Source organism: Marmota marmota, unplaced genomic scaffold (assembly GCF_001458135.2).
Source record: "Marmota marmota marmota unplaced genomic scaffold, marMar, whole genome shotgun sequence".
Lineage (NCBI taxonomy): Eukaryota > Metazoa > Chordata > Mammalia > Rodentia > Sciuridae > Marmota > Marmota marmota.
This window is the reverse complement of record NW_025999949.1, coordinates 1,967,723-1,979,382: the sequence shown is the minus strand read 5'-3', so window position 1 is coordinate 1,979,382 and position 11,660 is coordinate 1,967,723. Positions and strand designations below refer to the sequence as shown.

The following is an 11,660-nucleotide window of genomic DNA, read 5'->3' as shown; positions in this document are numbered from 1 at the left end:
GGGTTTGATCCTCGGCACTACATAAAAATAAAAGATATTTTTTAGTTGTAGAACTAAAACTATTTTTTAGTTCTACAACTAAAAAATAAATATTAAAAATTCTTAGAACTTCCTGTTGTCTTTTGTTGTGATCAAAATGATACTATAGAGCACTTTGATTTATTTATTTTATCCAAAGCTAGTTTAGTGATGAATTATCATTTGAAGATAACAAAAACTGGCTTTTACCCTTTTTAACTCATGCAAAATTGAATCCCAGTGATGTAACCTGTACTAAACTCAGATGGTATTAATGAAAAACTTCATCTTAAAAACTCCTGGTTAAAAATAGATGTTTATATATGGCCTGAAATTCAAGGACACCTTTTATTTTAAACAACTTTACATAACAGTTCTTAGCAGTATGCAAAATTACCATAAAACATACAAGAATTAGTACATATTTACATTCTTAAAAATAGTTACTCTTGGGACAAAACTGTCACTTTCCTAAACAAGTATATATAACAAACTGAGGAGCCATTTTTCATATACAACCTGAATTGTCCATTAACAAACAGTCTTGCTTTCTTTTAACAGTGATGTAGTGGTGACTTGTGCCTACACCTCTGTGAGAGTTCAAAGATCAGTTGGCTTTAAAATTGCATTTTCTTAGAATTTCACAATTGTAGGCAATAAGTTATAGGCCCAAGTTTGAAGGTAATAAGACAAATTTAATTAATTAGACCATGAGAAAGATACTTACTGAACATTTAAGTTATCTGGTAACTCTAGACCCTGAGTCAAACCCAATCTGAGATGCAAAATAATATTTAGCAATATCTTCATGCTTTATCAAATCACTCAGAAAAATAAACTATCTGGACTGATGTCATTGCTAGTATTAATGTTGTGTTCTTGGCTCCCCTTCCAGGACTTCCTAACATGTTATTTGTGGAACTAAAGAAACTCACCTGCGTACTTCAGGTCTGTCATTGGTAAATACAAATGATTTTTAGCTTGTCTATTTAAAACACAAACTGGAAGAACATTTTTCTAAAATGTACCCAGAGTCATAGACTGTTTTGTGAATTTCAGTAAAATGCAGACTTTGGAGGGAATACACGTAGTAGCTTTCACTAAAATAATGTTGCTGTAGTTAAGCAAATTTAACAAGTTAACCAACAGAGTTCTAAGTTCATTTCATTTAAAGAATCAACCTTTGCAAAAAAGGGGTATTGGGCAGAGGTGGTATCTCAGTCCCCCAAAACAGATGGAATTAGGGATGAAGTTTTAACTCTGGCTCTGCATTCTAAGGCCTAACCATGTATTTTTCTGTAGAGCAGAGCATTAACAGGTCCAAATAATTGTGAAAATTTTAGCAAATGGCATTGTTTTAATCACTGTCTTCAAATGGTAAAGGAACCCCATCCCCATCTTAAAGTATCTAATTTGTTTTTAGGGAGAAAGATGCTAAGATAATTTTAGAAGTTACAATACCTGAACCACCGAAAAGTGTTGGTCTTTTGTCCACAATGAATGTTAGAGCTAATCTCTAGGTTCTTTTTTTTTTTTCTTCTTTTTATTCATCATTGATTCCGTATCTCTTGGCTAACCTCTAGGTTCTTTGTTTAAAAAATAAACTGCACAAGCAAGAATCATCATCTTAGAAGGGATTCAAGGGAACCCTTTCCTTAGGGCTTTATTCTTCACCATGGTAAATTTACTAATGAAGACCTGACCAAAATGTGGGTCTACCAAATAATGGTATGTTTTAACAGTGGAAAGGGGAGGTTCCACAGCCACCACAGGGGATGGTGTTTGCATGGAAGAGCAGCTGGGGGCCAGGTGACAAGACGTCTTTGTGATATAGTCCACAAGTCTGTTGTATTGTTGCTCTGACAGTCTCTCTCGGATTCCGTCTACCTGTGTTCAAGAATAAAGATTCATTAGTTGTCAGATCTTATTATGAGACTTCCACAACAAAATTATTCTTTTTCCTTGATGCCTTTTAGGTCATCTAATAAAACCATGTTGTCCAAAGCATTGTTTCCTTTTATTTTGCCTATGAGATGTGGCAATAACACTGTTTCAGCAATATAACAAAAGCTCTGTGTGTGAATATTAAGAGAAACTCTTTGAATAAAGCATCTGGTGTTGCATAAAGTTCCCATGTTTGAAGTTGATGATTTGATAACATTTTACCCATTAAGTATTAAAACATCTGTCATTGCTCTTTAACAAGCAGCCCAGGAACAAAGAAGAAAAAATGTCTCTCTCCCCTGTGCTTAAATTTAATCAACATTAAACGCAGCATCCCGAAATAAAAGCTCTGTTAACTTGGCTCCCTGAACCTCTTAAGATAAAACCTCTTCAGTTTGACAGAAAGTGCAGAAGAGCACCTCGTTCAAACCAGTGGCTCTGGGCAGAGCATTAAAAAAACAAATACCTTTTGAACTGTAACATTTTCTGTTTTTATAAATACTACAGTTTAAAGCCAGAGAAAACAGAAAAGCTGGGCAGAGGAAGGGGAAATTTTTATGGAAAAGAGGGAGGATGCAAAGTACATTTATGGTTCATAAAAGTCTGGCTCATCTTCAGTGGAACTGAAGAGGAGAACTGAGATATGCTGAGTTCTTATGTGAGCTATTCTGAGAAAGTGCCCATCAAAGGCAGCTGGAGCTGCAACAGCTATCTAGTGTGCTGATCAAGCACAGTGGGAAGTTTGCAGTGCAAGCCACTGATCTGAGAATTAAGTAGCTACTGACCTACTGGTTTTTACCTACTGAATGTTGGCAAGACCACACTGGAAGAATTATAAGCAGTTTAATGAGGGCTTTTTTTGTTCTCAAAGTAGTGGTAAATAATTTTATATTTCTGTATAGGACCCAGAAACAACGCAGCTGAAAGTGTCTTAAAAGCTGCAGAAAGCCAGAGAGATGGCAAAGAGAGTCAAGGGGCCTGCCAGAGGAATAAGGACATCCTAGAGTTCCTCTTATAGTTTCATGCTTGAGAAAAAAGAAAGGCTCCCAAAGATTCACTGACAGATGAAAGCTGTGCACCACCAGGCAAAAGCCAGAGCTCCGATGATATCATTTGATGGGGCCAGAATTCAGCTGGAAAGCTTTGAATACACAAAAAAGTCTTAATTGCTCCTCCTGAACAGCAGCACAGGAAAACCCGTGTTGTGAAAGGAACCTGGCCAAGGAATAAATTGACCTTCTGACTCATTTTGAGCCCCTCATAAGGGATTTCAATAATGTGCCAGGCATATTAAGCAATTATTACCCCTAAAAATGGCTGCATTTAACCAAGAAAAGCAAATGCTGATTTTAAAATATCTGAATCCTGCCATATTTGAATATACTGAATGATGTCATCTACAAATTAATTCCTTCCAAAATTCAAAGGAGTTATGATTCCTAGCCTCCAAGGCAAAAGCAATAAACCAGAAAAGCTGTTTTATATGAACAGCTTGAAATACTGCTCTTGATTTTCACTGCAAGACAGCAGGTAGGCTTCCTAACCACGCTCTATACCTGCATTATGTTGAGAGGCACTGACAGGAGTGGGGCATATCAAAGCAGCACCCCAAAGCCCCTTTCCTCCCCTGTGGAAAATACCTTGATTTACAGTCCTTTTAATGAAGGACTCAGATTAAAGTACTCTGCAGTTGGGTTTTCTCTGGGTGAGTGGGGGAGGCTAGGGTATGGATACAGGATTAAGGGGGTAGTTACTGTCTCTTAGGAGTTGAGGTGGGGACGTAAGGTGGAATAGATACGAAGAAAGCAGGATGTGGAGACGGGGCATATTGGATATCCACCCTCTGCCCACTGCCAGGTGCTGCTTTTGAGAGCTCTGCATGTCTAATGGCTGTTGTGCAACACTCCTGGTCTCCTCTTTACCTGTCTTCTCTTAGCCATCCCTGGATCCCAATCCTCTTTTATTCCTGCACTCTGAGGGAAAGCCAGTATTGAGCATGGTCTCCGAGCCCCAGTGCTTCCACCTCTAACTCAGTGATTCCATGGTCTCAGCCTTGGCATTTGCTAAGGGTACTGACTCCTGCTATCATCTCCATAACCCCTGAGGGAACAGGTCTGTTCCTCTCCAGCTACAATGAGTCCTCTCAGTATCCTTCACAAACAGAAATGCAAAGGAGAAGGATCACAACTGAAGACAGTTTAACGGCAAAAGATGAATCTCCAGTCTCAGTCGTTTAAGGTCTTCAGCTTTTCCTAGGCCAGCTAAGGAAAAAAGATGGTCACAGATATTAGGGTCTTGGAGGTTTCTTGTTAAGGACTAAGGACTTGAAGATAGTGATACTATCCTCTGCCAAATCCTGTAGCCGGATCACTGCTGCTTTACTGTCAACTGGATCAGAAGATTTTTGGCAAATGTTAATAAAGTCAGCCTGGACATCTGACCTCTGTTTATTCCCAGAAAGTCATCAACTCAAAGCAGCAGTATAGCCCTGGTGCCAAGCCCCAGCGTAAAGCCTGACTGATTATGATCCAAGAAACTAGAGAAATCCTAAGAGTTGTTGTGGTTGGCTGCTTTCCATCTTCTCAGATAATTTTTACCCAAACAGTGGTGTGAGGGAGGCAGGCTCCCATATCAGGAAGAAAATAATGAAAAAAAGCAATCAGGCAAGGCTTGCTGTCCTTTGCTGAGGCCACTCAGTCCTCAGGACCAGTAAGCTACAGCTTGCCACTGATCACCCCATCTTGCCATATGGAAAAAGATTCATTTCTTGGGTCAACAGTTAGGGCTGTGGATTAGGCCATCTCTGGGAGGCAGAGATGCAGAGCAATTTTCCAGTGGGTGCATCTGCTTGCGCTAAGCTGGACTTCAGGAGGCTGCAGCCACTGGTTGGGGCTCACCTCAGCCCTGACACTCAGGATGCCCCACCTGAGCATCTATTCCATATCACCCTATGTGTTCCAGGAACTGTGGGGCCAGGAAGCTGCACCATCCCCAAACCTGTGTTACTTACAGGACAGGAAATGGTTCTATCTTATTCTTGAGAATTAAAGCAGTGGGTAGGAAAGAGATGTATTTATAAAATAAATCTCTGGGGTTGGATGTTGGGGAGGGAGTTGAGGGAGGAACCTTTGGTTGCATCAGCTTGAAGAGGGCCCTGCCCTCATCTTGGTTCCCTCACTTTTGCATCAGTTCTTCCTGTACCCACAGGCCTGCTGGAGCTGCTCACAGGCTGTGTGTAGACTGGGGCTTCCTTTGTGGGTAGCTGCCAGGAATTGCTGCTGTGTTCCTCACCTTTCCTAGGCCATCCCACTCATTTTGGAGTCCCACCATACTGCACTGTCCTGTCCTGGCATGAGGCACTTGAGCCCTCTGAAAATGGAGCAGGAAGGGCCTTGTTCTGTTCATTTGGTGCTTCACCCCAGGCTTCCTGGGAAGGCCTCGCATGCATACTGGTGGGGTCTTCCAGTAAACCCCACTCCCCACCTTCACAATCCGTTCTGTCTCACAGCTCTCCAGGTCTCCAGCTGCCCCTCCTGAGACACATAAATGCCTGGGCACCAGTGACTGGCCTGTGTCTCAACCTGCCCAGTAGTGAGCCCATCCCCCATTTTCTGAAGTGTACCTCCACATCACAGGCCATTCTCGGCTGCTTGAGCTGCACAGTGAGCAGGCTGCTTTGCTTGCTGTCCTGTGTGCAGTCTATCTCTGTGACGGGGAAGGCCTGTTGCTGCGTGTCCTCGCTGACACTCACTACGAAGAGTACTTCTGAGGTCAGCAGCAGGCACCCTTCATGTTCCTGGCCTGAACCTCTCACGAGAACCACATCCAAGGCCATGTGGACTTCTGGTCTGCCCAGAGACTGGAGCATTTTCCTGTTTAAAAGAGAGTGAGTGAGGCCCAGAGATGGCTTGGGAAAGGCAGTCACTTGTCAGTGTTCACTGTTTACCAAAGACTTGGGACAATCCTACACAAATCTCCCCAAGGGCAAAGTGCCCTCACCAATCTGATTATTCATGTTAGCTTGAAATGCTAATTGTCAGGTCCCGCTCCTCCTGGGAACAAAGATTTCCTGTGGCTCTGTTGTGCTGCTTCTCTTCCCATTAGAACTGATACCTCCTAATTAGAGTGTGGGTTCCTCAGGGAATCTCAGGCCTTCTCACAGGCCCTGGCTTTTCTGCCAATGTCTGCCCCCTCCCTGAGTGGTCAGGGTGGAACAGAATTTTGCCACCAGCCCCAAACCTGGGAACAGCAGCTTTTCCCCGGTCCTCTAGGATGCTCCGCTACTACTGCCCAAGAGGCCAGTGCCCAGAATGACTGCTCTTCTTGGGCTCCCCTGGAAGCATGGCCCATTAGCTCGGGAGCAAGCCAGGAGCTATTAACATACAATGGGGATGTAAAATTGAGCAAGTGTTTCAATAAGTTACCAGACATATTTGACATGGCTGTTTGGAGCCTGGTCAGCATGTAGATCACTTGGCTGATAGCGCTGTTTGGGAAGCTGAGAAAGTCCAGCTCCGTGTAAAATACCTGTGGGGAGAGAAGCAAGGGAGTGTACTGGCTGATTTCTGGAAAACACTTCCATGCTGCAGTGATGTCATCTGCTTAGAACCATCCATAAAACGTTACAGATCCAAAATGATGTCACATCTTGAGAAGCAAGTGTATAGGTAACCATTAGACATTACAGTGTCCTTAACCCTGGCAATCTTACATTAGCTACAAACTGAATATGACTGTGCTACAGTCCAAGCAAGGACTAGCACTTAGAGGAAGCATAACACTCCCGAGAGAAGCTCATCATGAACAACAGCTGACAGACATGTCATTTACAATTTGTGTTAAAAAAAGTCAAGATTTCTACTTGACCTCCTTGCCTATTATAATACTTCTTTATCTGTGCTATGGCTGGTGAAATAAAAACGCAACACACACATAGATGCATATGAAGGCACATGGTTTGCCTAGATACAGCATTTAAATGCTAAGTGACTTAATCCAGCTGTTAAACACGATTCCATATACATTTATGAGCGCTCTTGGGGCCTCTGGTTTATTACATGCTCTCCCTGGTGCCAGCACCAAATGAGGGCACCCAGCAGCAGCCACACAAGCTTCCAAAGAGGCTCTCCAGAACCAAAGATGGTACAGCATGTGTGCTTTCTGAGGGCTTGTAAATATTTATAAACGAGGCATAGTCATTAGACTAAGAGTTAGTGGTTTGTAAAACCTTCAGTGTGGTAATAAAAGTTTTACAAGAGTGATGGAAACCAAGAGGCCATGTGAAGCCTGCTCCGAGATGCTCTTACATAAGGCTGAGCCCTGGGAAACATGGGAAGGGACAACGGCATTTTCAAAACCAAAAGAATTTATGAAGTACGAGTTGACTTTACTTCACAGGAATCTGCAGCAAAAGGAAGACTTAAAAAAAAAAAAAACCCTAACATATAAGGCCTAAGCATTTGATAAGGGAGAGTTTGACTTTTTCTACTTTCAAGTTGCAGCAATTCTTATTGTCAGCTTTCCTGTGAGGAGTGAGCGTGTCATTCAAGAGAGAGAGAGAGAGAGAGAGAGGAGAGAAGTGGAGAGGGAGAGGGAGGGCTGGAGCCAAGAGGGCACTGCTCGTGCCTGTGTGGTCTCAGAGGCTCTCCTGGCTGCCTCCCTGGGGCCTCTGTCCCACTCTCTCCCTTTTAGATACTAGTTTTATGCCCTGATGGGGCTGCCCGGCTCAGACCTCCTGAGTGCAGGGTGCCCAAGTACAGTGAGACCCAGGGAGTGAGGGCCAGAGGCAGGCGAGTGCTAGGTGTCTGGCCTTCATGTGGTCTGAGACATTGCTGGATGGCCCTGCTTCGTGACCAGAATGATGACAGCAATCTTAGGTAAAAATGTAATTCCAGTCACATGTTTACTAAAAGTCACTTTCAGGTGCTCTGCTGAGATCGTGGAAAATCAGCACAGAAGGAGAGGCGTGTGTGGAGAGAAGCCCTGGCGTGGCCTTTCCAGGTAGAAGTAGTGTCACAGGCTGCAGGGCCCCTGCTGACCGGCCTGTCTGGAAGCAGCAGGATGGCGTCTGCAGGTGAGAGAGCCACCCCAACCCAAAGACCGGCCCAGCCCGGCTCTGTGCAGGTTCCCCACGCCCAGCACTGGCTCTTAGATTTTTTCCTGCCTTATATCCTGCCTTTCCTTCCAGATTCCTCACGGGGGAAATAGTGGTCATTCTTTTCTCCGTTGCAGTGTGTTCTCCATATTGCTCTCGACCTCTAACTGGTTATTTTTCATTAAAATCCTTTTTATTAAGTATACTGTAAAAAAAGATTCTGAGACACAGAATCAAAGAATCTCCTCTGAAATTGCTAATGGAAAGTACCAATTGGTGTTCTGGTTTATAATTTTCTTTTCTTTTTCAGCAGTGTAATCCTACTTTGTGTCAATAAGCACAGGGAGGCAAGAAAGGCCACTACTATTTGTCTACTTTACTTTTCTCTCTTTTCCCATGTGAAAGGACAGAGGACCCCAGGGAACCTGGGTGCCATGATGCAAACTCATCAGTAAGTCTCTTACCGTAGCCGGTCTGTGACACGAGCTCAGCAGCTCCTCCAATGGGCTTCGTGAACACCCCCATGATTCCTTTCCCCACACCAGAGATAACACCCTTGGCCTTGTGTCCGGCTGAAGCCTGAGCCTCGGATGTTTTCTGGAAGTTCTGCATCGGCTGATCCACTATACCAGCAATTGCACCTGAAATAACAAAAGCCCCCAGTAAGTGCAGAGGCTTAAAATCCTCAGAAAATGAAAAGCTCAGTCTGGCATGTAGTTTTATTTGGATTGAAAATGAATCCCCACCCTCAATATAAAGTTCTTTACATTTATTTACCAATTATGTAAGTACACTTTGGGCTGTTTACATTAGACATTTTTTATCCTCATTGAAACACAATGTGCAGACTGGGTTTGGTCCACAGTGTCAGGATCGATTATTTCCAAGTGCTACCTATGTGTGCTCCCCCAAATAAGACAACACACGTTAACAAGAGCCAACATGAACTCTGGGGGCCGAGTCCCCAGCCATCCAGCTTCTTTCCCATGTTTCCCTGGGACCAGGGAGCCTCAGGGCTGGGGCAGGCATAGGACTGGCCCAGGCACTCAGGTCCCGGGACGTCATGGGAGAAGGGCTGGGGCCTTGGGGTTCTTATCCTCCCCAGTTGGCCTACTGTTACACATTAAACCTCTTCACCCAGAAAAAAAAAAAAAAGAAGAAGAAGAGCTAACAATTCCTCAGCAGGACAGAAAGCCTGCACAGCCTAGTAAACTTCCACTCAATCAAGAGTGGGGCAAAGCCGGGTGCGGTGGGGCACATCCCAGCGGCTCTGGAGGCTGAGATAGGAGGATATCACGAGTTCAAAGCCAGCCTCAGCCACAGAAAGACCCTGTCTCTAAATAAAAAATACAAAATAGGGCTGGGGATACGGCTCAGTGGTTGAGTGCCCCTGAGTTCAATGTCTGGTACCCCCCCCCAAAAAAAAGAGTGGGGCAAGAAAAAAGGGCCAGCCTCATTCTGTGCCTCCACTTTTAATAATGATGATCACTTATCAATAATGCAGTATCATCAATATTATGATTTAATGATTATTTAATAAAAGTAACCATTAGTATGATCATGGTCTCTCCTTATAGCTAACCTGTCTTGAGTGCTTGAGCTTCACCTATATGAGATCATTTAATCCTAAAATCCCTTGAATCAGGCATTGTTTACCTCATTTTCCAGAAGAGGACACTGTGGCACAGAGAGGTTAAGGAGTTTTCCCAAGGTCACACAGCTGTTAAATGGTTAGGCCTGGATTTGAATCCAAGGAGTGTGAGTCACAGTCTCCTCTTAACCACCAAAATTTTCACTTATCCTGTTTATAAAACAGGCTCTTCTCTTCTCCTCTCTGCCAATCTTGGAAAAACTTCCTTCTCTCTTACTTCAACTGAGGTTTGGCTACTTACTTTTCACTTCAGAATAGCTACCAAAACCCTGCTTCACTAATTTGCTCCAACTGCTTCATGACAGGGCCACCATTTCCTTTACTGAGCTTAAAGGTTGTTACAAATGAAAGACATCCACTCGTCTGGATGTGTCTTCTTGCTCCATGGGAACAATGACCAGTCTAGGAAAGGCCTCAGGAGTCCTGACTTTTTTCAGAATGAAGAGGCGGGTTCTCTAACTCAGAAGTAAAAAATTTTTTAGAGTTCTTGATAGAATTTCCTGTTTTCAACTTAAACCTGGTAGGGTTAATGAAAACCCCCACACCCCTGGTAGAAATTTTACATATGTCAAATCCTATCACTCTAAATGTCACCAATTCAGAATCTCTTATAAATAGAGATTTCTAGACTTCAGTTAATGACCTGCTAAGTTCAAGCAATATTTCACTGAACAAAAGGCGGTTTCTCCAGGTCAAAGGTTAAGGATCTGAATGTTCATGGGCTCCAGTCCTTTAGGTCTTGAAAGGGTCATTTAAAATTCTGAATCCACAGACTAAGAATTAACTGAAGTGATAGGTCTGTTTCCCACCCTGAACTAATGCCACCCTAACCCTCTAAAGACATGTCAGGAGGTGACGGGAGCTAGCTGCTACTGGTTGGCCCAGGCCACCCTTGACCTCAGGGCTGAGCGTCCCTCACTTTGTCGGAACTGAGGAATCAGATGCTCCGCTCTCTACCTGTAAGATCCAGGGTCAGTGGCCACACAAGGTCGGGGGTAGAGACCACCAGCCCTGTAATGGAGAGGCAGGGACTTTGGGTCTTCTCCTCAAATCATTCCATGTCAGGTAAAGTGTGCAGCATCAGATTAAAGAATGCAGGTTTCATCATTTCATTATCTGATTTCTCTGAAAGGTTGTGCTTAAGATTACAAAAATGGGCAAATTATTACAAAAACACCAATAGATTAAATTAGTGCCAGATTCCTGGTAGAAATGTCTTTTCTCAAGTGTGGCTTTCATTAGGACTATTAAAATTGGATTGGGGGATACCCAGGCATGGTGGTGCACACCTATAATTCCAGTGGCTCAGGAGGCTGGGGCTGAGGCAGGAGGATCACAGGCTCCAAGTCAGCCTCAGCAACTTAGCAAGGCCCTGTCTCAAAATAAAAAAATAAAAAGGGTTGGGGATGTGGCTTAGTGCTTAAGTATTCTTGGGTTCAATCCCTAGTACCAAAGAATAAATAAATAAACAAATTGGGTTGGGGACAGATGGTTCCCTCATTTACAGTCATTCCCTTTTATGCGCTAGCCCTAACCTATGCAAGGAACCTAGAGCCCTGACCAGCTCTGGTCATCGACACAGGGTGCAAACAGGAGTTGGAGAAGGAGTCATCAGACTGCATGTCCTCAGCTCAGCACCAGAGATGGGAGAAAAGCCACCCATCACACACACTGACACCTCACTGGTCACCAGGTGCTTCTGTCTCTCTATTTAGTCTCTCACTCTGTGCTGATGAGCTGGAGAACAGAGAGACCAAGAGAAACTAGCAGCCACTCCAGGCTTCTGCAAGCCTGCCTTGAGGGAGGCCACTTCTCTCAGGGCTGAGGCCCTCTTATTAAATCTAATCCAGCTAATTCCTACAACTGGTAAATTATTTACTATCATGTACTTAAACTCTAAGGCTTTAAGTAATGGAAACCGATCTCAAGACTTGTCTGTTGGCAACAGGCCCA

At 43.8% G+C, this 11,660-nt stretch overlaps 1 protein-coding gene across 9 annotated transcripts in view; it reads right to left on the bottom strand.

The window, feature by feature from the left end:
• Nucleotides 1-347: 347 nt before the first annotated feature.
• The window catches only part of Vps13b (vacuolar protein sorting 13 homolog B), a 734,817-nt gene continuing 723,504 nt past the window's right edge, over nucleotides 348-11,660 (bottom strand). For all 9 annotated transcript variants that reach the window (XM_048801898.1, XM_048801903.1, XM_048801897.1 and 6 more), the window contains 4 exons: nucleotides 8,521-8,697; nucleotides 6,387-6,489; nucleotides 5,585-5,834; nucleotides 348-1,905 (listed from right to left, as the gene is read on the bottom strand). In XM_048801898.1, the coding sequence (XP_048657855.1) occupies nucleotides 1,657-1,905; nucleotides 5,585-5,834; nucleotides 6,387-6,489; nucleotides 8,521-8,697 (779 nt within the window). In that variant the 3' untranslated portion in view covers nucleotides 348-1,656. The remainder of the gene's footprint in view (nucleotides 1,906-5,584; nucleotides 5,835-6,386; nucleotides 6,490-8,520; nucleotides 8,698-11,660) is intronic.